The 27118-nt window shown below is 38.3% G+C and overlaps 1 protein-coding gene across 11 annotated transcripts in view; it reads left to right on the plus strand.

Moving 5' to 3' along the window:
* cntn3a.1 (contactin 3a, tandem duplicate 1) overlaps positions 1-27118 on the plus strand; it is a 213963-nt gene that overhangs the window by 30850 nt on the left and 155995 nt on the right. For 9 of the 11 annotated variants that reach the window (XR_009826854.1, XR_009826853.1, XR_009826852.1 and 6 more), the window contains one exon: positions 12340-12482. Coding sequence is in view for 7 of the 11 variants with exons in the window: in XM_062054359.1 (XP_061910343.1) it covers positions 12428-12482 (55 nt within the window). In the remaining 4 variants the exon portion in view is untranslated. Of the gene's footprint in view, positions 1-2689; positions 2805-2874; positions 2949-12339; positions 12483-27118 lie in introns of all 11 variants that reach the window. The other 2 variants (XM_062054358.1, XM_062054356.1) reach the window with 1 other exon arrangement.

Consider the following 27118-nt stretch of genomic DNA (forward strand, 5'->3'; position numbering starts at 1 on the left):
TCAAGCTGAAAAGGTAGGGCTGTGCCGATAAAACGATATCAATATACGGTATAACAGGAGGTGGTCAGTGAGCAATAGGAGAAACATGCTAAACAGACAATCCCGTAACAATATCAAATATTAAGTTTGGTTGTGCTGTTTCGCTGTTGATTTTCTGCATGAAATAAGAAAAGAAAGTACAAATGAGTGCTGCAGAAAGCCAATAAATTGTGGATAAAACAGGAAAAGTCACCTCCACAGTATGACAGTTTTCTGGATTTTTTAAAAACAGACTATTCCTTCACCGCGCTTTTGCTTTTCTTTTCAACCCTCGTCCGTTCCCTATTCGTACGTACAAAAACAACAGGTAGAACCTAAAGTGCAGGACTGTCTAAAAGTATTAAATCACAAAACATAAAAAAATCTGCTACTTTAAAATGTTAATTTAGTCCAATACTATTTAAATATAAATTATTGCAAAACAGAAATGTATTTCTATACTAAAATAGGAATAACAGACCAAATTAAATGTTACACAGATGCACTTCCTGGCAGTAAACATGCAAAAAAATTGTTATTCTCAGGTTTCTCTATGTTTATATTTTCACACTTTGCAGTATTTTGTTGTACTTTATTAGGCATTTCTTACATATTCCGTGTTTTTTGCATCTTCATTTTAAGATGTTATTGTTCAGTGTGGTTTTAGAATTTTTGGTTTTCCATGGTTGTGTTGAAATTTCCTTTACTTTCTGCCTTGAAAGCTGAGGGAATAATAATCAGAGGAAAGTTACAGTACATTTTAAATAATAAGGTTAAAGGCCTACTGAAATGAATTTTTTTTATTTAAACGCTGATAGCAGATCCATTCTATGTTTCATACTTGATCATTTCGCGATATTGCCATATTTTTGCTGAAAGGATTTAGTAGAGAACAATGACGATAAAGTTTGCAACTTTTGGTCGCTGATAAAAAAAAGCCTTGCCCCTACCGGAATTAGCGAGACGTCACAAGCTGGAGGGCTGCTCACATTTCCCTATTCTTTACAATGCAGCGAGAGAGATTCGGACCGAGAAAGCGACGATTACCCCATTAATTTGAGCGAGGATGAAAGATTCGTGGATGAGGAACGTGAGAGTGAAGGACTAGCGTGCAGTCAGGACGTATCTTTTTTCGCTCTGACCGTAACTTAGATACAAGGGCTCATTGGATTCCACACTTTCTCCTTTTTCTATTGTGGATCACGGATTTGTATTTTAAACCTCCTCGGATACTATATCCTCTTGAAAATGAGTCGAGAACGCGAAATGGACATTCACAGTGACTTTTATCTCCACGACAATACATCGGCGAAACACTTTAGCTACGGAGCTAATGTGATAGCATCGGGCTCAAATGCAGATAGAAACAAAATAAATAAACCCCTGACTGGAAGGATAGACAGAAAATCAACAATACTATTAAACCATGGACATGTAAATACACGGTTAATGCTTTCCAGCTTGGCAAAGCTTAAAAATGCTGTTGCTAACGACGCCATTGAAGCTAACTTAGCAGCGGGACCTCACAGAGCTATGATAAAAACATTAGCGCTCCACCTACGCCAGCCAGCCCTCATCTGCTCATCAACACCCGTGCTCACCTGCGTTCCAGCAATCGACTGAAGGACGAAGGACTTCACCCGCTCATCCGTGCGGTCGGCGGCTAGCGTCGGCTAGCGCGTCTGCTATCCAAGTCAAAGTCCTCCTGGTTGTGTTGCTGCAGCCAGCCGCTAATACACGGATCCCACCTACAACTTTCTTCTTTGCAGTCTTCATTGTTCATTAAACACATTGCAAAAGATTCACCAACACAGATGTCCAGAATACTGTGGAATTTTGAGATAAAAACAGAGCTTTTTGTATTGGATTCAATGGTGTACTAATACTTCCGTTTAGATAGTGACGTCACGCGCTTACGTCATCATACATAGACATTTTCAACCGGAAGTTTAGCGGGAAATTTAAAATTGCACTTTATAAGTTAACCCGGCCGTATTGGCATGTGTTGCAATGTTAAGATTTCATCATTGATATATAAACTATCAGACTGTGTGGTCGGTAGTAGTGGGTTTCAGTAGGCCTTTAACATTTCATATATTCTTCTCCTAGTCCATATTTTCCATAGGTAAATAAAAAATATCAATTAATTATTGTTATCGACCAATATAAAAAACTTATGTGGTGATACAGTTTTCAGCCATATCGCCGAGCCCTACTTAGAGGCGACATTATCCCTTTGTCTTTAAATTTGTAGCACACTACTGGAAGTTTTGTGCCAAAATTGATTGATTGAGTTTTTCTTAGAACACTCCATCTTGATGACTGTAAAGTCACAGTTCTTGCTGAAGAACAACAACCCCAAAGCATGATGCTGCCATTCTTATATCTCACTGTGTTTGAATGGTGTTCAGTGTTGTTTCAGACTGGCTTTTTTGCATTCAGTCTTCGAATGTATGTGGTGAGATGTTGTGAATTGTGACACCTGAAGGAGTGTTTTTTTTTTGACCATACAGATTGGATCTCACTCCATCAAGTTGGTGTAGCTAGTGGTGTGGCCAGTGCACATCCTTTCTTGTAGTGAATTATTGTCAGTGGCTGTCTTGATATTATGTGAAGTCATAGCAAATACGGAAAGACAAATGGACCTCCTGTGCTGTTTTTTGTTGGACAGTATAACAGCATCTCACAACTGCAAGATACAATAATCTGATACGATGCTGCTATCTCGACCAGTCTATCACGGGGCTACTGCTGCAGATCTGATTCATGTACGTCGGGTCAGGAAGGTAAAATTACACGTTTACTACCAGCCTCAACAGTAGCGGGGACAGAACATGAATTTTATATAATCTGCAGGCACTCCGAGCAGTGAGACGGAGGAAAACACTGATCAAGTGGGTGTCTGCAGATGAAATGAAGTCAACGCTCAGGTGATAAAAGATGCAGGATCTTATGCCATTTTTGCCAGTCTCGTCTCTTTCCAGTACCGGGTGGGTGTCTGGTCTCATTCATGATTCAACGCTTGAGGGTGTGTGCTAGACAGTGTGCGTTCGATGCTGCCGTACTTCAGAGTGGATTTTATTTTCATCTGGACCAGGAGCCCATTTTTCATGAATACACCTTTGATCTTTATAAAATTAAATTCAGGAGAGTGATTGGTATTAGTGGAGGGAGTTAAATCAGTTGTCATTGCTGTCTGACTGAACTACAATTTGCGTTTGTTTGTCAGAGGTAGCACTCTAACAATGCTCATACTCACATGATTGCTTTTGCTCTCTGTCTATCTTTTCACCCCCACAGAATAATTTATTCCAAAGTTGCATCAAAGAGTTTTACATCTTGGTCTCTGGTCAGTTATCAGTGGGACAAAAATATCAATATTGCAATATGCAGCATTATTAGCTCCAATGGTTGAGTAACGATGTGCCATTTACACTATAGATGACTAATGTGGACAATAATTACAATCCCTTAGCGAGCACTCTTTTTTTTTTTTACACGTTCAACTTATAAGAATGAAACTCTATTTTGACGCGGTTGTTGACGATTAAACAATAATTCTTACTCCTTCAGTATTGTAGAATAAAATACATTACATTAAAACCTTCTTATGTTAAATAAGTAGCCATCCACATAAGTTGATGCAGTCATGCTGAATCACCTAGCAATTGTTTACACACCTTCAGAGAAATGTCAAGAACTTTTGAGAATGCGTGTTAAAAAAGCAAAGCATCTTTGCAGGTGCATGGACCGGGTTTAACAATTGCATTGATAATTTTTCTAATGATACATAAATAATGGTAAAACTTTACGGATATTTAAATGTTGCCAACAAATGTAACACCTTTTGGGTTTGCAACGATCAATCAATCAAATCGATTAATTTAATAAGAATGATCTTCTGTTGCTACGATTAATATGTTAATGAGTGTAACTAATAACAATTGATGAAATATGAATCGCGTGGAGGGCGCGGAACTTTAAATGCGCGGACATAGTTTCCAATAGAGCGCACATGAGAGTGTTGATACATGGATGCCATGATCTGTGTGGCGCCTAACAGCAGAGATTTTATTGAAAAGGTCCTGGGTTCAGTCCCGGGCTCGGGGTTTTTCTGTGTGGAGTTTGCATGTTCTCCCCGTGACTGCGTGACTCCAGCTTCCTCCCACCTCCAAAAACATGCACCTGGGGATAGGTTGATTGGCAACACTAAATTGGCCCTAGTGTGTGAATGTTGTCTGTCTATCTGTGTTGGCCCTGCGATGAGGTGGCGTCTTGTCCAGGGTGTAGCCCGCCTTCCGCCCGAATGCAGCTGAGATTGGCTCCAGCACAGAAGCACACCTTTAGCATATGATGATGGCGTACCACACTGCACTTAAGTAACCACTGAGTAGTTTTTTTTAAATTTTAGGTGCGAACAAGTGCAAGCAAACCCTGAAGCGTTTGCTTTGCATTAGACCAGGCCCTTGCATATGTCACACAGGTATGTACTGGGTCATAAACAAAGCTGTACGAATATTAGACATCGAATCGACATTAAGGTTTTAATTAGTGTGATAAATAAACGCAAAAGGCTGAGGTTGTTGTTTTTTTTTTCTTTGCAGGCACCGGCATTTGAGTGACAGAAATCTTCGCCAATCAGAATTGTTAAGCCTCGCGTCCTTTGCCTCCTGGACAATCAAACGTGTCTAAGGAAACAGCTAATTTGTGTGCGCTTCAGTGTAGGCAGCCAGTACGCTAATAACAAACAACAATTGCGTCTTGGAAAAAGTTTTACGGCAACTAGGCCTGGGCCGATATTCAATGAGTCAATCTAACTGAAAATTAAGTTGAAACACATTGATAAACTGCTATGTCCGTGTATATTGTTTTCTTAGTCTCCTGTTTCAAGCAGGGAGAAAAAGGTCTCACTCTCTGCATCGCTCTCAACACCTGAGCGCGTTTATTTAACAGTAGAACTGAACTGGACAAAATGAGCCCTCCCTTTAGTTATTCACAATCTTTGTTTTGGTGGGCGGGTAGCAAGACCGCTCTTAACACAGGAGGAAGTACATACAGAGAGTCTCGCTCCTCTAGTGAGAAGTTGCGCAAAATAACAAAAATTAAGAGGAAAAAAATATGATGACAAAGCCAAATGTCCCGTTGTAGGAATATTTCAGCTTCAACTCAGATGGGCAATATGAGCTCATCAACACGGACGAACAAGCGAAAATGCCGAGATAGCAACAAAAACAAGACAACCCAAAGTAGTTTTCCCAACCGGGAAAAAAATGCACCTTAAGATTTTGAATATTTATTTAAGTTACATTTTTGCTTACATAGATGAGTCCATTTTATTTGTTTGTTTGTTTATTTAATTAGGATAACAAAGGTATTTACTTTCCAATTACAGTACATTGGTAAATAATTATACAGTAATGAGAAATGAAAGTGTATATACTTTTAAATGGTTAATTGCATAATTATTATATAGCATTATTACATTACTTTATAAACACACATTTATTTAGTTTAAAATCATGATGTAGACAAAAGCTCTGAGTCAGCTTGCATAAAGCCAAATATTTTTTAAAGTACATTCTTGCATATTGTTCTAATATGTGGCACCCTCAGACAAGAATGTTGATTGACAGTCTAAAAGTAACATGTCTCCCTTTTACTCCTTATTTTCATTCTTTTATGCATTTGTATGTATTAATTATATAATAAATAATCATGTAATTGCAAATCAAATTGCAATCACAATTTTGGAGAGGAAAATCACTATTAAGTTTTCTCTTAAAATCGTGTACCCCTAGTCATAAACAAAAACAAATGTAAAAAAAACATTTTGTTAAACAATTTTTACATACCATTACCTACTTAATCGAAGTGAAAAAGGTTGGCCTTGTTTGTCAACAAGACATGTTGCCACATCTGCATATTCAATACATCCATAGATTTTCCATGAAAGCCAAAACTTCAAAACTCAAACTGACACAAAGTAAGGCATTGCTCTTGTCATCTCCACTTAGCATCATGAGGGCAATTCAGTTTTACTAAAGACTCTTATGGACATGGCAGTACCCGACCCCCTAACCCTAAACGTCACTGCTCTCATCTGTGTGCTGGGCTTCTTTGGATAAAAAGGTGTCTTTTATCCACAAACTAACCCCCCTGTCTGATGTCTCATGTCTACCGGACTGCTGAGTAATGGAGATCAAAAGATTGTGGTTAAAAGCGAACAGATAAGTGTTTTTTGAATGGGATGTCTTAATGTATGTTGCAAGCAGAAGTTGGTCGTAGTGCCTTCAAAGCAGGTTCACTTTATTGTAGGCCAACCAAGTCATTGAGTTTTTCTTCATCAGAGTCACAATCAGAATCAGAATCAGAAATACTTTAATAATCCCTGAGGGGAAATTTATATTTTCAACACAATCCCATTCAAGAGCAGACAAACATTACAGGGAGACAAAACAGGATCGCTGACGGGTCTGCCAACTTCCGGCGCCCCTTACAAAAAATGGTGAGAAACAGTCTAAGCGTGGGCTCCTGGAGAGGGGGTCCAGACTGAGGCCAAGGAAAAAAAAAACAATAGCCATAGCACACATAAACATGTGTGTAAGAGGGAAATATCAAAGAACACAACAGACATTAAAGACATTTAAAGAGCAGAGCTGATGCAACCAGCAACTTCTACACACAGCCACAAAATTTAAGCAACAAAAAAATATAAAAAATCCCAGCAAAACATATACACTGTGGTGGCCTCTGCGGTGTTCCACGCTATCGTCTGATGGGTTGGGGGAAGCATGGCCAGTGACAGGAGCAGACCCAACAAAGCAACCAAGAGAGCTGCCTCCACCTTCGACCGCCCACCAACTCTCGGCCGGTGTCCAGTCTGCATGGATGAGCGAGGATACGTCTAAGGAGACTGAGGTGTCTGATACCTGCTCATTCAGCCAAGACACTGTGAAGCTTGTCCGTCCCGGCGCCCGGCACCAGCTCTGAAGCCCTGTTTCTTCATCCGCATCTCCTCCAGTCTCTCCAAACGGACTCTGGTGTGGCAGAGACCCAGCACCTGGTCTCCATGGCCAAAAGGCTCCCGGGAGACAGATCCAGAAGTTCACAAAAAAGTACCGCAGAAGTCACCAAAGTGCCACCCCTTGTCACGCAGTCCCAAATGGTCCCGAACCAAAAGGCAAACAAAAAAACACATGCAAAGCAAATCATATTGCAAGAATATTGGCATGCAGTTGTAACAAGCTTTATAATTTAGCATAATTACAAATAAATTATAAGACTATAAAGGTGCAGTGAAAGGTTTTGTTAAATTTCAAGGCTTTCTCTCTTAGAATAATGAATTCAGCAAAGCTCTTGCAATTGTTTCCCCTCGAAGGAGAAACTCTCCAAAAATATCTCGGAGCATAAAAAGTGATTTGAAGCCTTTGTGTTTTATTATTAAAAGCTAACATTTGCTCATGACATTGGCATCGTAATAACCGCAGGATACGTTGGAACGAAGATGACACTGTAAAGCCAATCTCCATAATGAGATTTATGGGGTAAAATTGTTGCCTTTAATGGGTTGGTAGACTCAGAAAGGGAGTGTGTTGTATGCGAATGTGGCGGAAATATTCACATTTGAATCAGTATGCTCCTCTTTGCTTTTCCAAGATAACTGAAAGTGTAATAATTTAGTTCTCTGTGTTTTTACCGCTTGCTTCTTGGTAGACTTTCCAGAACAATATTATTATTTTTGTGCACTGTGAGTGCAAAAAAACGGTGCCATCACTCAGTTCAATGTTGCAGGTAGAGTCAGTTTAACTGATTTTCTCACTTCATTTAATCTTTTCTGACTTTATCATCAACCCGTTACACACAAATATTTAATCTGCTGCTTTATCAGAAATGATTGTAGCTGTCAACATGTTGATGTTTGACAAATAAATATAGCACTGTTGTCAACGACGGAAATAATGTGTCTCATTAACAAATAACAGCTTTTTTTAGACTCTAACTTGGTATACATTACGACTTCATCTGTCATCAAGAACATGGGTCTCTTCTAAGAAGCAGGCAATAGTTTTGTGCTGCACATAGTCAGCGATTTATAGAGGAGATATAATCGCTGCAGTGTGCAAGAATTTGAGGAGTCGTGCCAGTGCTTCATTACATGTGTCTGACAAGCCGTCTGCCTTTTGTTTTGTCTCAGCAAGTTTCAGTACAAGCTCGAAATCCCTTTCATTTTTGTTTTGCAGACATGATCCCAGCTATACAACGTTAAGCACACTTGAGCCTTGATTCTTTTTGTAAAGCACTTGCTTTGAAAGTCATTTTTGTTTGTGTCGGAACAACACATTGTAGTTTCTCATTATTAAAAGTTGCTGATAATTGCAGTGAAAAGTCAATACATTTTAATGTCAAGTTAGTAAATATTGCATTGACTTAGAATGCATTGTCAGACATTTTTAGCATTTTCTTGTCTTTTAACAATAGCCTAATTTAGGATTGGGAATGATAGTCCCTTGGTACTGTGTACTAATTGCCTTCAACCGGCAAAGGTGATCCAGTCTCAATTAGTTCATCAATCAATCAAACTTTATTTAAATAGCACATGTTATACACACTTTACATCAAAAAAGCAATAAAAAAGAGAAGAAAACATTCACACACCCACAGCAATATTGACAATAACAAAACATGGCATGGCACTGAGGACTGAAGAAAAACGCTACCTTTAAAGCGTCACAATACAGAAAAACCCAAATGAACGATTGATTTTAAGCTCTACTTCTTTCTCCTCCTTTTCGGACGTGCTGTAATGAAACAACTAGAAATATGTGGCGCATTACATTGTATAGATACAAATTCCAACTCAGTGTTCCTCAATAATGTGACACAGGAGGAAATAGTTAAAATCGTGAAAAAATGCAAATCTAATACTTCAATCGATTGTCATGGAATTGATATGGAAACGATAAAAAAGGTTATCGAAGAGATCTCAGGACCAATAATGTATATTAGTAACCTATCATTTCAAACTTCCCAAACAAAATGAAAATAGATAATGTGCACCAATTTACAAGACAGGAGACAGACACCAATTTACAAATTATAGACCTGTTTCTTCACTTCCTCAATTTTCTAAAATCATTGAACAACCGTTCAATAACAGATTAGAGAGTTTCACAAACAAAAATAGAATACTTGCTGAGAACCAATATGGATACAGAGCTAATATTTCAACTTTGATGGCTTTAATCGAAATTACAGAAGAAATTACCAATGCAATGGATAGTAAAAAATGTGCAGCAGCAGTGTTTATAAATCCATCCATTTAACACAATTAATCACAGTATTTTAATCAAAAAATTAGAACAGTATAGCATCAGAGGGTTGGTCTTAAACAGGATTAGAATCTATTCAACCAACAGGGAACAATACATGAAGCGAGGCGAACACACATCTACGACGCTAAATATAACCATATGGTGTACCCCAAGGATCAATACTAGGACCAAAATTGTTCAATTTTTATATAAATGACATTTGTAAAGTTACAAAAGATTTAAAGTTCGTATTATTCGCGGATGATACAACGGCATGTTGTTCAGGAGAGAACACACAGAATCTAATATAAATAATAACGGGAGAAATGAACAGATTAAAAAGATGGTTTGACAAAAACAGCCCATCCTTAAACCTCAGTAAAACTAAAATAATGAAATTCGGTAACAGTTGAAGGGAAAGTCAAACAGAAACACAAATAGACGGAATAGAAATTGAAAGAGTAAATAACACCACATTTCTAGGTATAATGATTGATGATAAAATTAACTGGAAATCTCATATAAAAAATATGTACCACATAAAGTAGCAAGAAACACGTCAATAATGAATAAAGCAAAAACATGTTCGAGACTAAAAATCACTCCATATTCTTTACTGCTCGCTAGTGTTACCATATCTGAGTTATTGTGTGGAAATATGGGGAAATAACTACAAAAGTACACTTCATTCACTAACTGTGTTACAAAAAAGATTAGTTAGAATAATACATAATGTTGGATATAGAGAACATTCAAACCCTTTATTCATTGAATCGAAAATACTGAAATTCCACGACATAGTGAATTTGCAAACAGCTAAAATTATACACAGTGCAAACTATAATCTGCTACCCAAGAATATACAACAATTCTTCTCAACAAAAGAGGAGAAATATAATCTTAGAGAAACATTTAATTTAAAGCATTTGTATGGACGTACACCACTTAAGACCTTCTGTATATCAGTATGTGGAATTAAATTATGGAATGGATTAAGTTTAAGAAATCAAACAATGTACTAATATGATGAAATTCAAGAAACTCTTCAAACTTAAAGTGTTTACAAAGTACAAAGAAGAAGAACCATGATAAACATTCTGAATTTATCTCATCCATCCATTCATTTTGTAGATAATCTTACTCATCTCACCATATGAAATATAATTTATAATATACTAATAATAATTAGTGAAATACTAATTATTATTAATGTATTTATTTATTTTTAATTGTATTACTTATGGAGTATATTGTGAATAAATTGAGAACAGGAAGTGAACAAACGTGTTAGAAACTGCTATGTAAAGGAAAAGGGTTAAATAAGCTCTGCTTCTTCCTTCCTTTTCGAACATGTTGAATAAAGGAACTGGAAATTGTGATGTATCATGTTGTGTGCATGCATGTTCCAAATAAACTCAAACTCAAACCATATCAACGTCCTTTTTGATAATAGTTGCAATTGTGGACTTGTTTTTGCCATACATGTGAGCCATCTATGTCCTGTTGGCGGCACCGCTAGGCTAAATCTCCAAGCAAAACATAAACAGGATGTGACGTCGAGGGTCCGCCTCTTCAAAATGGCATTTTACAGGAAGTGTTGTCATCAAAATGGATGCCCCCGTAACAGTTCTAGCAGCAAATAAAATGGCGAAGTTGGTAGAGTGGCCGTGCCAGCAATCGGAGGGTTGCTGGTTACTGGGGTTCAATCCCCACCTTCTACCATCCTAGTCACATCCGTTGTGTCCTTGGGCAAGACACTTTACCCTTGCTCCTGATGGCTGCTGGTTAGCGCCTTGCATGGCAGCTCCCGCCATCAGTGTGTGAGTGAGTGTGTGAATGGGTGAATGTGGAAATACTGTCAAAAGCGCTTTGAGTACCTTGAAGGTAGAAAAGCGCTATACAAGTATAACCCATTTATCATTATTTTATCATTTAGATATTGGGTTTCACTATGTAAAGCGCTTTGAGTCACTAGAGAAAAAGCACTATACAAATATCATTCACTTCACTTCACTTTGGATGTTTTTAGAGCGCTTTACATGCAGAATAGAGCAACTCCCATTGGCTCGATTGTAAGCGGACTTCTGATTGCATTTATTTAATATTTGGAATGCATTAAAAAAGAAAAACATACGTGTTCCTGTTTCACATAGAGATTGTGAAAGATAGGCCAAATTCCAAAAAGTGCAGTTCCCCCTGCTACTGATTCAACATTAACGTGAAATAAAAGCCTATTTAAGCTCTTTATTGACATATCCTATTCATGTATGAATAACTTGTACTGCAAATTAATATTGGCTCCAAAAATCGGTTATCAGCCAACTTGACTACTAATAATCTGTATCGGCCCTAAGAGGTTGGGGGCCCCTCTCTGTATGACATCATCTAAAGAACTGGATGATTATTTCCCTGCATGGACTGTTGATAAATACTTTTAAAACTATTATTTTGATCACCTAATTTGTTGTTCTTGTCACCCTGGTGTATGATTACTTAAAAACTGATATGCTTAACTTTATGAGCAAAAAAAGAAACTAATATGATAATATATAGACACCATAGCCTGTGTTTCCATAGTTTCAGTCTCTGCCTGTTGTGGGTATTTTCTTACACTTATTGTGACATTTCTAATACTTGTGACATCAGCAGCATTGCAAAATGGGCTGAAACTAACCACAAAACAAGCCTAAAATCACTACTGTCTATTTTAGGAAGAACTTTTCCTGTCGGGATAATTTTTTGTTCAAGAACTATGAAATAAGGGTTAGCATTGTCAGCACCTTTTAAGTGTAAAAACATTTAAAACCCTTTAAATGTAGAAAAACACACTGTCTGTCATATTTTCAGACATCTACAATCATCAAAATAATATATTTTGGGCGCACACACGGCAGTTTGTAAAACTCGTAAACTTTTCTCTGTAGCCAATCAAAGAATTACAGTCAAATTCCATCCGAAGTCTGAATGAACTTCTAATGCCTTCTAATATCTCTTTCGTCTCCTTCAACAGAGGACACGTGTATATGCTGGAAAGGACAACTGCATAATTCTCCACATTTGAGACTGGATGTGACTGCATGTGACCAGAGAACATTACAATGGAGTTGCTGTGGAAGCTCACTTTGCTGCTCTTATCGGTGGACTGTCTGACAGGTACTGTAAGCCTCCCAAATGTGCATTTTTTTAACATATCAAGTAGGAATTGTTATTTATAGATTGTGGCGACAGCTCTTTGGACCATAGAACGGATGACAATTGAAAGTAAAAGTAGGTTTTATGGCACCCAGGGGCTTTCCAGGAATACTCCCAATTTAAGATCCATGACATTGTCTTCACTGGCGTCTTTGACCAACGTTTCAACATTCTTACAGTCAAGCTGGAGACAAAAAAAGCATGATTTCCACCTCTAAAAGTAGATCCTCCCTCTCTTGTAGTTGAGCTTTCGGTCATTCAATTTAAAGGGCACTTCAATTGTTACCCTAATTGAGATTGTACCGGCGGTAGTACAGAAATCCTTCCATTGATCTTGATTTTAATTAGAGACCTAATTTGCCTCTCTTTTACAAAATGTTCAGGGTCAAATGTGAGTTCTGCTAATGTCGGGAGTTTGAGGATGAGAGCAAGATGAATTAGGACTTTGTAGCGTAGCATGGCGTATTAAAGAGTGACTAATCTTTAATGCTGTCTTGCTCTAGATTACCACTTTCTTCCCCCAACAGCTGTGATATAAAATAATTAGCATCTGTGTGTCTTACTCCATCAGAGTGTGTATTTGAACTGTCCAGACCTACATTTACTAACTCGGTAATTAGGACCACTTATTTTTAAATCCAATGCACATCTGATGATGTGTCCAACAAGTGAGTCACTGTGGGATTTTAATTTGCACCTTAGGATCGGATATCTTTATAACATCCTCAGGCATTTATTTATATACTTAAACGCCGGTAGAAATTTAGACACAATTGGGATATAAGAGCTCAGACTAATTGCTTCAAGGAGAGAATTTAATACTGTGCGGTACGCCATCCACATAAAGCACTCTCCCAAATATAATGTGTAGATTATAGAATTTGTATATTTTAAGTAAAGAGCTTGACGCAAAGGAGTTTTACACATAATGTTTTATTTAATTTTAGCAAAGCAAATTCACAATGATACGAGGACAATTACCCCAGATTTCCACAGGCTGCGTAACTGCTGTGAAACGGCGCCGCCATGGCGGTGGGCTTTTATCGTTTCAGTTCAAGTCAATGTGTGGATTTCCACTGCCGCCAAACCCCTTGCGCATGCTGACGCCAAGCCGCGGCCGTACCGCATTCCTGCGCTCGATATACACAGAGCGTCTATATTTGCTAAAATAATCCATTTAGATCAGTGGTTCTTAACCTGGGTTCGATCGAACCCTAGGGGTTCGGTGAGTCGCCCTCAGGAGTTTGGCAGAGCCTCCACCGCTGAGGTCAAAACACACCCAACTCATCGTGTAAATAAAAACTTCTCCTTATCGGCGTATTATGGATACCCCCAAACAATTTTCCCTCTAATTTTCAATGTGATTTGCAGGTGTGTAATTTGTTGTGAGTTCATGCACTGTTTTTGTGTTGTTCTTTGAACAAGGTGATGTTCATGCACGGTTCATTTTGTGCACCAGTAAAAAAACATAACTTTGTCTTGAATTTGAAAAAAAAACATTTTATTTTTCACTAAAGAAGGGTTCTGTGTAGGCACATATGAAACTGGTGGGGTTCGGTACCTCCAACAAGGTTAAGAACCACTGATTTAGATAAACTGTTCCAACTCAAAAAGTGTTTACAAAGTACAAGGAAGAACAATCCTGATTAACATCTTAAATCTTTTTTTAAAAAAGTAAAAATTGTATTCATTTTATAAAGGATGAATAAAGACATCAATGACTTTCCTATTTTGTTTGATCAGCTGTTTTACTGACGTGTTACAAGCTCCGTTTGGAAACAATTAAGGAATGTCAATAAACATTTACAAAATCTTTCTATATAAATATCCCATTCATAACATACTGGTATGTATCTGCGGTTTATAGTATGATGTGGCTAATATATGATAAAAAAAAAAAGTTTTTCCACAATTTAATGGGTGCGGCCTATATTGTAGTCCGGAAAATTTGGCAGTCATTCTGCAAGGCAAAACTGTTGTCTTTTCTACGAGTCAGGACAGTGCTGTCACACTGTGGGTATTGATGAACAGCAAAGCTCGTGTAGCAGTTTAGCAGCCGTTACATATCTCTAATGGCAGGACTGAGTTTATGTACTTCTGCTCCACTGGAACGACAGAATAAACTGTTTGTGGTTCGCTTTACGACAACTTCCCTTGTCACATGATTACTCGCGTATTCGCGAGATCTCGTAAAAGTCTGCGCTACTTTGCTGCACGGTGGAGCCGCCACAGTGTGCATCAGAACAGCGGTGGGGAATTCTGGATGGTGGATGGCGGTGACGTTCAGCAGCCGTTATCCAGCAGAAATCCGGAGTATTGCCTAGATCGGCTTAAGACGAGTTCTCCCAGAATTACTCAAATAGTGGAAGTGCTTATAGTGATACTGTATCGAAACAACATAAAAATCAAAAGTCGAGATTTTGCATTATTTTTCTAACTTTGTCATGTAAAGTAAAGTTATTCAGTTTTAGGTTGCATTTGAAATTGAGGCAGCTTTCATTTAAAACCATACCTTCTCAAGGTATGATTTACTCAGCTTCTTACAAAGAGGTTTTGACTGATATCACTATAGTAGAATATGAGGCAATTAGTCATGGCAGTTGCTACATACTGCTGGTCACAACGTGATAGCAAGACCTTTTTAGACCTTGGAAATCCTCCTCGTTCGGAGGAAGAACAGTGTTTTCATGAGCTCAATACCTGCCCCTTTATATTTGCTTCGAGGGAAGTTTTCCACCAGGAAATCAGCTTTATGGGAGGTCAGATGCTGAAGCCAATGAGGAAGTCGTTCCCGTAGAAAGTTTACCAAGAGTTAACCAGATATCTCCCCATTCAATTCTTCCTAGGGGTGCTTGCTGGATGTGTTTGTGTATGTCAGGGAGCATAGAAGCGGCGGGCAGATGCATTTGGACCTGTGCCGTACATACTGACATGTGTAACAGCAAGGCAACCCTTGAACCGGTCTTTAAATTAAAACAATGTTATCGCAATCATTTCGAAAGAATTACAGCTAAGTATAGTGAATTGCTTCATATACAGTATGTAATCACACTGTCATTTTCTCTATACACGCTAAACACATATACACTGTTTTTGTTATGGATGCACGATAAATATGGGGCTGATATGAGGAATTATGACATTATACTGATAAATCCGGTAACATTAGAAAATAGGTCCAATCACCGATATAAAAAAAAAACGTTCCCATTAGGTGAGATAAGGTGCTGTAGGTGAGTTAATAGCTGCGTTTCCATTACTCCCGGAAATGTGCAAAACCTAAATATCGCAATAAAAAACTGGTAATGGAAACACCCATATTTCGAAAAACCTCTCAAATATCGCCAAAACATTTTTGCGTTCACATTAGGAGGTTTATGAGACGTTTCTATACTGAAGTGTTTCGCAAAAGCATGATGGACACACTTTTTTCGCATTTAGAGGTCACATAAACACCGAACCGGCGGGTCGCTGATGCAGGACAACTAAGACAGACGGGTCGTCTTGTCTCGCTTTCGATCGGTCGGCATGGAGGAGTGAGGCGGCACTGCAAAACTGGGCCGATTCGCAGGTCCTTTCCCTGCAATAGAGGCTGACTTGCAAGCTTGGAGAGAACAACATGCCCCAACATGTGTCGAGGGGGCCATAAGTCTGCGATCGGTCGGTCGATGGGGGAGCAAGGCGGCACCGTCGCACCGGGCCGTCTCGCGGGTCCCTTTTCGGCAACCGACCCATAGGCTCAAAGAGACCCACATGCCCGAACAGTAATGTCCAGAGGGCTGTAAGGACGTTGCCTTTAAGCGATCACCCGCTCCCTTCATCTTCTAGTGACATCACGGCAACAGCCCTGGCTGAAATATCTTCCTCAAAGAGGAGTCTCGCAGGATGAGATTTTACGAGATTTACGCCTCATGACGCAAAACACCCTTTAATGGAAACACATGCAAGTCCGAATGTACTTTGTCGACATTTTAGAAATATCGCTTTTATTTTGCGGAAAACTGCAATGGAAACGCAGCTACAGTGAGCATATCAAGCGCTCATTTTCTCCTACAGAGTAGGAGATTGTAAACTCAGGGTCCTAAAGAGAAACTGCTTGATGCGCCTGTGCCTGTTGCGGTGATCAGACCATTGTTTACTATGTAGGGCCGCAGCTGTCAAATATTTTAGTAACCTAGTAGGTTATTAATTGATGAGCATCAATATATAAGCATATGGAAAGTTAGAAAAAAACTGTTAAACTAGGTAAAACAAGTAATAGATAAACAGAGAATGTATAAAGAACTAAACGAAACACGTTGGCTCTCTGATTAAGTATGATAGAGCGATAGGCCACTTTCATTGACATTCAAAAAATGTATTTTTCTCTGAGATTAATAATATTTTTAAACTGATTAATCACCCTTTTTAATCTGGATTAATCGTAATTAATCAATATAAATTTCAATAACTAAAAATCATATTTTGATACAAATGCAATTTCATTGTCAGAATGTCATACACAAACACATTTTAAATGCTAAATAAAAAAAATACAAATAAAGCTTCGCTGTGGCAGGGCCTGGAGGGGTGGATGAGATTCGCCTGGAGTTCCTTAATACTTGGAGTTCCTTAAGGCTCTGGATGCTGTAGGGCTGTTTTGGTTGACAAGACTGTGCAGCATCTTTAAGAAGGGAAACCTTAAGGTGTGTTCCAACTATCGTGGGATCACACTCCTCAGCCTTCCCGGTAAGGTCTACTCAGGTGTACTGGAGAGGAGGCTACGCTGAAAAGTCGTACCTCGGATTGAGGTCCTGGTCATGGAATTGTGGATCATCTCTATCCTCTCAGCAGGGTTCATGAGAGTGCATTGGAGTTTGCCCACCCAGTTTACATGTGTTTTGTGGACTTTGAGAATGTCTTCGACCGTGTCCCTCGGGAAGTCTGTGGGGGTATGGGGTATCAGACTGTCTGATTGTGGCGGCACGTTTCCTGTATGATCGGTATCAGAGTTTGGTTGGATTAGGTCTCTGCTTTTTGCAGATGATGTGGTCCTGATGGCTTCATCTGACCAGGATTTTCAGCTCTTACTAGATCGGTTCGCAGCTGAGTGTGAAGCGATGAAAATCCGCACTTCCAAGTCGAAGTCTATGGTTCTCGTCCGTGTTGGGGAGGAGCTCTTGCCCCAAGTGGAGGAGTTCAAGTACCTCAAGTCTTGTTCACGAGTGAAAGAAGACTGGATCGGGATATCGACAGGCAGATCTCGGTGCAGCATCTGCAGTGATGCAGACCCTATATCGATCCGTCGTGGTGAAGGAAGGAAGGCAAAACTCTCAATTTACCAGTCAGTCTACGTTCCAATCCTTGCCTATGGTCATTAGCTTTAGGACTAGATTACGTGTACAAGCGGCCGAAATGACTTTCCTCAGTCGGGTGCCGGGGCTCTCTCTTAGAGATAGGGCAAGAAGCTCTGCCATCCGGGAGGAGCTCAAAGTAAAGCCACTGCTCCTCCACATCAAGAGGAGCCTAATGAGATGGTCCGGGCATCTGGTCAGGATGCCCCCCGTATGCCTCCCTGGGCAGGTGTTTAAAGCACGTCTGACCGGTAGGAGGCTACTGGGAAGACTCAGTACACTTTAGAGAGACAGGCTGGCCTGGGAACGCCTCGGGATCCCCCGGGAGGAGTTGGACGAAGAGAGAAGTCTGAGCTTCTCTGCTTAGGCTGCTGTCCCTGCGACCTGACCTCGGATATGGATGCATATATTAGGGGTCTCAATGCATGTGCTTAATAAAAAAATAAATATTGCTTTATCATAAATGAATGAAGATAATCGCTGGCAGAGTTTATCCGTGTCTATGTTGTCACCAAAAGTATCAAAGTTAAGTTAAACAATGCCTTTGCAAAATGAATAGCCGCCGCATGTAGGCCACTTAACATCGGCAAAGACCAAGATGTCATGCATATGGCCACAGGTAATCCGTTGTACAAACTACCTTTGAGTAGTTTAAATAAAATGTTTACATAAACAAAGTTTGATTATTGCCCGGAGTGGAGAAATAACTTTATTTGTGACTCTGGGGTCAAAGTGCAGCGGTGGTTTTCAAGATCCAAATTTGCAGTAGGCAGGAGGACACAGTGCACAGGTAAAAACTTATGTAATCTAAGAACAAACAGAAGACGAGTGAAGCAGGGAAAGCACTGAAGAATAGAAAAGGCTATGCAACACCAAAAAAACTAAACAGGTAAACTATCAGAATACTGGAGGATAGCAAAGATTTACCAACATGAAGTATTCACAAAAGACAATGTTCCAACACCAGCCAGCAGCAACAGCTGAACTTAAATAGTCTTGATTGGGAACTGATGTGCTGGCAAACAAAATGAAAGTGCTGTATAAATAAAGTGAAAGGAAGTGCAAGGCACAAATTAAGACACTAAACACACGAGAACACCAACAAACTCAAAATAAGACTTGATCTGGTGTGAACAGATCATGATATCATGGAGTTGAAATCATTTGCTGACAGCTTGGTACCCCCCGGTTAAAAAAAACTCCATCCTAAACTCCTCCTATCGAGACACCTTCGTTTCTCAGTAAGCTACGCCAAAGCTAGCCTCAACGAAAAGTGTGCACAAACTACAGTTAACTGATAGAATGTCCATATCTTCACGTTTAGATGAAGAATTATTTATAATCCTCCTGCAGGTTAGAAAAAAATTGCTGCAAACGAGCATATTTCTTTATCTTTCTCGCCATCTCCGGGTATAAATTGGCTGTTAAAGTTGACCAACTTCTCGGTTTATGGCCACATCCTTCTACTATCCAGATCAAAGTCCTGATTTATAATATACAATTACGTTTTACCATCTCAGAAGCAATGCAGCAGCAGGTTAGTACTGTATGTCAATAGCTCATAAGCTAGTTAGCTCTCTGTGATAACAGTACCGCTGTTTGTCGGTGTTAGCACTTATAATAGCAATATCGCTAATACTTGGTTGATATTCAGGTCACGAGATGTGAACGGAGTATTGTTAGCGCTTTTTAAAAAATGTTTTTTAGAGGGCTTTATGGGCGTAATAGTTTACTCCCTTTAGCTGCATTGTTAGCCACCTTGTACTTGCCATACATTACAAATTAGAGTGCATAAAAAACAAAAACATATCACTTTTTGTCTTACATTGGGATTGTAAATTAGGGCTGGGCGATATGGACGAAAAAGTATATCTCAATATATTTTTACTTAAACTCGATATTCAATATATATCTCTTTATATTTTTCGGTGAAAGTATACATATAAAGATATTCATTTTTGAGCTGTATTCACTGAAATTGAAGTGAATGACAACTGTACTGTAAACAGTCAGTGGCACTTTTATTAACCCAGTTAGTCAAGGTGGGTATTAACAGCATGGAAAAGAAACTGTTTAAGTATACAGAATTACATAACATAAATAAAATACAAAAATATTATTTCTGCGTAAAATAAATAACATAGCTGTGCAAATAATACAAAATGTATCAAACTCATATAAAAGTTAAAGTTCCAATGATTGTAACACACACACTAGGTGTGGTGAGATTATCCTCTGCATTTGACCCATCACCCCCACACCCTGGGAGGTGAGGGGAGCAGTGAGCGGCAGCGGTGGCCGCGCCTGGGAATTTGTTTTGGGTGATTTAACCCTTGATACTGAGTGCCATTTTTATAGTCTTTGGTATGACTCGGCCAAAATACATTTGCAGGCAGGCACTTTGTGATTTCCCTTCCTGGTTCGATGACCCGCCCTATCTTGCTTCTGATTGGCCTGTCCCTAACCAATCGTGACTCATCATAGTAAACAACCAATCAATCATGGATGTTCTTATACGCGCATGTTTGGTCATTTTAACGTGAAATCAATTATATCGATATTACGATATTTTCTTAATTCATCGATATATCTTACAAACTCAATATATCGCCCAGCCCTATTCGAAAATTCGGGGAAAAGTCCAGTTACCCTTTAAGAGTTTGCACTACAGACACATTCAATAACAGTGAGTCCTGCTAATTGTAAAATTCCAATAAAATATGTTTAACTAGTCACAAACTAACCATTTGCTATACTTACAGTATTTGATGGTGGCTACAGAAAGGTAAACATCTTAAATCAAATTTCCATCTCGAACAGCCTTCTTTGTAGATACACAGATACAGTATCTCACCTGATTTGCCTTCTGTCCGGTTTGGTGCATATTAATGATGTGACATTACTTATAATAATAATAATAATAATAATAATAATCTCCTCTTTGGGCTAACACTTTATTACGATAGAAGCGGTTCTCGGCTAGGCCTGAATATAAAGTCTATGTTGTGGTTTCTTTGGGTTTTTTTGTTATGTTTGTTTTTTCCCCCACTTCTTTAGAAGAAAATACACACCAATGAGATAGAGAATTCTAAATGAGTTGTACTATTATTTGATCAAAAACATAGCACAAGTAACACATATTTCCCTCCTGGAATTAAAGTACCAGCTGTTCCTTTGTTTCTAAAAATACACTTTGTAGTTTGAAAGAAACAGACCTGTTCACATTTATATTGAACTCTCCACCATTTAAAAAAAAAAAAAAAAACATTTACAAAGAATTCTCTCATTACTGAATCCGAACACAGAATACACTCTGTAATTTGAAAGGAGATATTCTTGTTTACATACAAATAGAAAGCTTTACCACTTCAATGATTGCTCTCCATCTTGCATCTTTCCCATTATATGCTGTATGTACATGGTGCCATGAGTAAATTATTTCATTATAGGAAACTGCTTGTTGGTGGGAGATTGTTGGTTGTAGCCTATTATCTTCATAAAGAGTGTCATTTTTCCTACTTGGCTGGATGCCTGTGTTTTGGATGCCATGCATTTGTTGTGCTGCTGCCTTTTGTTGCAATGGGCTTTAAACAAACTGCTGTGTGCAGTCACAGTACTTGTTCCACATCTGATGTTGTAAATCCAAAACACTGACAATACTATTTATTTTTTTGGGAACAAACCTAAAGGGGTCAGGCGTAGGTGAGATGGGCTGTAGACGCTAGCCATGGGCACAAAGAATGTCAACGCTCTGGTAAGGCTGGATGATTATTGAAAAAAAAAAATCACAATTATTTTGATTGATCTTGAAATCACAATGAATAACACAATTGTTCATTAGTTTGGAAACATGAATATTTATTATACCACCAAAACTTAACTTAAAATAATTAAAAGAACAACCGGATATAAATGATTAATACAACTGTAATAATAGTAACAACAATACATTAAAATACCAATAGAAATATAAAAAAACTACAACATTAAATGTTTCCGTTTCAATATTTTTAAATTCAATTTTACCCCCATAGAGTGTGTGCTTTTTGTGTCATAAATACAAAATGATAAAATCCTCACATTTAATTATTTATTGGTGCAATAGATCTTTAAACATATTGGCCAGTATTTTAAATCAAAGCGTAATAATTTTGTGAATATATCAGTAAGTGATTTAACTACATTATGCCTGTGAAAGGTACTTTTTAAAATATTTATTTTGTTAGCACAGTCAGACATATGTTGCACAGAGCGCTATTATTGTGAAGGGGGGGAAGTGTGTTGTTTTCCCAAAGCTTGACAGTAAGGACATGACTTGAGGCTATTAAAATAAAGAGCCAGTATGGAGGGTAATTTGAATAATAATTAATCATAAATTATGTTGGAAACCGCATATTGAATATATAAAGGGAAAAATATCCAAATCCATTGCTATTCTTTATAAAGTAAAACACATGCTGAATAAGAAATGTCTGCATATGTTATATTATTATTTTATTTTTCCATATTTACCATATTGTGTTGAAGTTTGGGGAAATATTTATAGAACAAACATAGACCCAATAATTAAACTTCAAAAAAGGGTCATTAGAATAATACACAAAGCGTGCTACTATGAACATACCAATCCATTATAAGTTCTAATGTGTTAAAATTTTCAGATATTGTGTTTTTAAAAACAATGGAAATTATGTTTCGAGAAAGAACAACAGCCTTCCAGCTTGTATTCTTAGGTTATTTCAATTAAGAGGAGAAAACTATAATTTACGGGGATATTGATTTTTGAAATTGGTAAAGCAAGAACGAATATAAAATACAAATGTATTTCAGTTTTAGGAGTTAAATGGTGGAACAAGCTCAGTGATGAGCTGAAGACATGTACTTCTTTGTTAAGGTTTAAGAAAACATTGAAAGGTGAAATAAATGAAAATTATAAAATATAGTAACAATTACTTTCATCCCATTGATTTTTTTTTTCTTTTTAACATTGATGTTCCAGGTAATCTTATTTTCAGTAAGGTATAGGATAGGCAAATATAAGCCTTGGCTTCAGCCTATTCCTTTTTCTTTTCTTTTCTTTTCTTTTCTTTTCTTTTCTTTTCTTTTCTTTTCTTTTCTTTTCTTTTCTTTTCTTTTCTTTTCTTTTCTTTTCTTTTTGTGTGTAAATGTGTATGATTGTTATATATGTATAATCTGTACTCTTAAACTAGTCACACAAAATGGTTAATGTTTGATGGTTGATTATATGACGAAATAAACTTATTTCATTCATTCATTCATTCATTCATTTGTGTCTTTATTACTAAAGGTTTTTTCTGGCACTGAATTTATTTAACTTAATTTTTTGCGTCTGAATTTTGTGAACTGATTTTTTTTTTACATCAAATTATGCTGACAATTTCATTGAAACAAATTCAGTGTATAAAATTTCAGTGCTGAAAAATTCAGTGTTGAAAAAAATTGCTGCTTCAAAATGCAAGACTCACTTCCGGTAAATTAAGACTGAAGCAATTGATCCTGTCTCAAAACCAGCCAATGAGGTGTCAAGTTTGAAGTCACGTGACAGGGGTCTAGGAAAACAGCATAACAAAAGCAGTTAACTTGGCTACCTGTGCATAATATAACATAATTAACATTTCAATGCGACCCGCTGGATGTTTTCAAACTATAGAAATTATTCCAATGGTTATAATCTGCACTTTGAGTGACGTACAAAGCTCTGCTTCATGCAGACAAGGCACGAACAGAGTAGGGGGGGCTTGTTTACGAGCAGCGAGTGTCAGACGGAGGCAGTGTTCTACATCAAAGTTCTTTGGAACAGTGATGATATATCGAATATGTGGATGTTTTCTACCCTTGTATTTCGCAGTGTTTCTTGCATCTTTGTTGCTCTTGCTCGATTATAGAAGATGTCGACCAGGGACGTGGTGTGCAGTAGAGGAGCAAAGTTTATATATTCTCAATATTCAGTGTTTTATTGTTCGTATTTTGTGTTGTAAATCCCACAGTATGTATTTTCATGTAAATTCTGAGTGTCTTTTCAGTAAAAAACTATAAAGATCATTTCAAAAACGGAATGAACTTTAGTTTTTTTAATTAATTATATGAGAGTCAGAATGTACATAAAAATATACAATGTGGGATTTACAATATTATTTATGACCAATAAAACACTGAATATAGAGCATATATGAACTTTGCTCCTGTACTTCCAAGACCACCTCCTTGATCGACATCTTTTATAACCAAGCAAGAGCAACAAAGATGCAACAAACACAGCGAAAATTAAAGACAAAAGGATAAAAACATCCACTTATTCGATATAATGTAACTGTTCTGCAAAACTTTCTACAACTAAGTTCTGCAGAACAGTGATTACATTGAGGTCTCAGGCTTGTTGCTGCCCCATCCCTCGTCTGCATGAATGGTTACTGTAATGTTTGGTTAATCTATCAATGACCAAACTTTGTATTGTGAACAACGAGCTTTCACTTAACATGTATTCCTCCTTCCATGAATGCATCCAAACATCAATATGTATACTATACATCCCGTGTCTTCTTCATTATGTTTACATCATTATCCAACACTATCTGCTGGTCACATTGTGTATCACAGTCAGTTTAACTGCATATGACAACTCAGTAACTCATATGTCACTCGAAAGTGCAGATTTTAACCATTGGAATCATTTCTATTAGAGATGTCCGATAATGGCTTTTTTGCCGATATCCGATATTCCCATATTGTCCAACTCTTAATTACCGATTCCGATATCAACTGATACCAATATATACAGTCGTGGAATTAACACATTATTATGCCTAATTTTGTTGTGATGCCCCGCTGGATGCATTAAACAATGTAACAAGATTTTCCAAAATAAATCAACTCAAGTTATGGAAAAAAACGCCAACATGGCACTGCCATATTTATTATTGAAGTCACAAAGTGCATTATTTTTTTTAACATGCCTCAAAACAGCAGCTTGGAACTTGGGACATGCTCTCCCTGAGAGCGCATGAGGAGGTTGAGGTGGGTGGGGATGGGTAGGGGGTAGCAGGGGGTGTATATTGTAGCGTCCTGGAAGAGTTAGTGCTGCAAGGGGTTCTGGGTATTTGTTCTGTTGTGTTTATGTTGTGTTACGGTGCAGATGTTCTCCCGAAATGTGTTTGTCATTCTTGTTTGGTGTGGGTTCACAGTGTGGCACATATTTGTAACAGTGTTAAAGTTGTTTATACGGTCACCCTCGATGTGACCTGTATGGCTGTTGACCAAGTGTGCCTTGCACTCACTTGTGTGTGTGAAAAGCCGTAGATATTATGTGACTGGGCTGGCACGCAAAGGCAGTGCCTTTAAGGTTTATTGGCGCTCTGTACTTCTCCCTACGTCCGTGTACATAGCGGCGTTTTAAAAAGTCATAAATTGTACTTTTTGAAACCGATACCGATAATTTTGAAAACGATACCGATAATTTCCGATATTACATTTTAAAGCACTTATCGGCCGATATTATCTGACATCTCTAATTTTTATAGTTTGAAAACATCCAGTGGGCCGCATTTGAATGTTAATTATATTATATTATTCCCAGGTAGCCCAGTTAACTGCTTTTTTATGCTGTTTTGCGAGACCCATGTCACGTGTCTTCAAACTTGACACCTCATTAGCTGGTTATAGGACAGGATTGATTGCTTCAGCCTTATTTTACCAGAAGTGAGTATTGCTTTTTGAAGCAGCAAATTTTTCGACACTGATTTTTTTACACTGAATTTTTTAATTTTGAAACCGATTTTTTTTTCAATTAAATTGTCAGCATAACGATGTAAAACAAAAATTAGTTCACAAAATTTAAACGAAAAAAAATTCAGTCACATAAATTCAGTGTCAAAAAAAAAGCTTTCGTAAATAAAGACACACATTATCCCCACAGCTAGCCTCTCATGTTGCGACTACTGTCCTGTTTGTGCATTGATCTTACACCTCTATTGTAGTTTACAAGCAGATGAGATGTGGTGTGAGTGTATGGATTGTTTTTTAGCTTTGTAGTTTAGTTGGTGTTTCAAGTTGCCGCCTCAACATTGGGCGGTTGGGTGTTTCGGGTATGAATGAGCATCCCGAACACATTATTTTCCCAAACAAATGTTCCTTCTCCTCCCAATAACAGCATTTCAGTCACATTTGAGTCAATTACCGTGTTATTCTGCGTTTAACAGCAAATTCAGTTGTATTGGCCAATTCTATGGATACGTCCACGGTTACGTTTGAGCAAAAATCACATTACCTTACGTTTTTTGTTGAGTTTAGTGATTATTACTGTCTGGACTGGAGCCAGCAGTGCCTCAGACTGGAAGTCTCTGCAGAGAGTGGTGAGGACGGCGGAAAAGATCATCAAAACTCCTCTTTCTCCTATCCAGGAAATAGCAAAAAAGCCGCTGCCTGACCAAGGCTCAGAAAATCTGTAGAGACTCCTCCCACCCCCACCAAGGACTGTTTTCACTGCTGGACTCTAGAAAGAGGTTCCGTAGCCTCCGTAGCAGAACCTTCAGGTTCTGTAACAGCTTATTCCCACAGGCCGTAAGACTCTTTAACACAGGGGTCTCAAACATGCGGCCCGCGGGCCAATTGCGGCCTGCGAGACGTTATTGTGCGGCCCCCACCTTAATATGACAGTTTAATGTTAATGCGGCCCGCGAGTTTTAAATGAATGGCGCTTAACAGCGCTGTATGCGGAGCTGATGGAATCTACCAATCATGGTGTGGTATGAGGCTCTCGACAATATCGAGGGTGTGCCATGATGGCACAGCCTTTAATGTCCTCTAGAATCTGTGACGCATCACCTTTTACTCCATACTAACAGCGTGCTGGCTCAGACACGTGTTATACGAGGCTTCTGCAGACACATGCAAGTTATTGCAAGACATACTTGAGGAACAGCCACACATGTCACACTGAGGGTGGTCATATTTTATTTTGTTTATTTTTTAACACTGTTACAAATATGCAAGAATGACAAACACATTTCGGGAGAACATCTGCACCTAAACACAACATAAAAACAACAGAACAAATACCATCACTTGCGTGATGCAAAGCAGAGAAACATTTTGCCGCTTTTCCACGACACCCGCACACGCTCTTCTTCCCTCCCTCCCTGCCTCCCTCCCTGCCTCCCTTGCTCGCCCGCCTGCTCGCTCCCGCCCCCACTGTAAACAGTCCGGGCGGGGAAGATGAGCGCTTTGATTGAGACTTTTATTAGTAGT

Source organism: Entelurus aequoreus, linkage group LG07, assembly GCF_033978785.1.
Source record: "Entelurus aequoreus isolate RoL-2023_Sb linkage group LG07, RoL_Eaeq_v1.1, whole genome shotgun sequence".
Classification (NCBI taxonomy): domain Eukaryota; kingdom Metazoa; phylum Chordata; class Actinopteri; order Syngnathiformes; family Syngnathidae; genus Entelurus; species Entelurus aequoreus.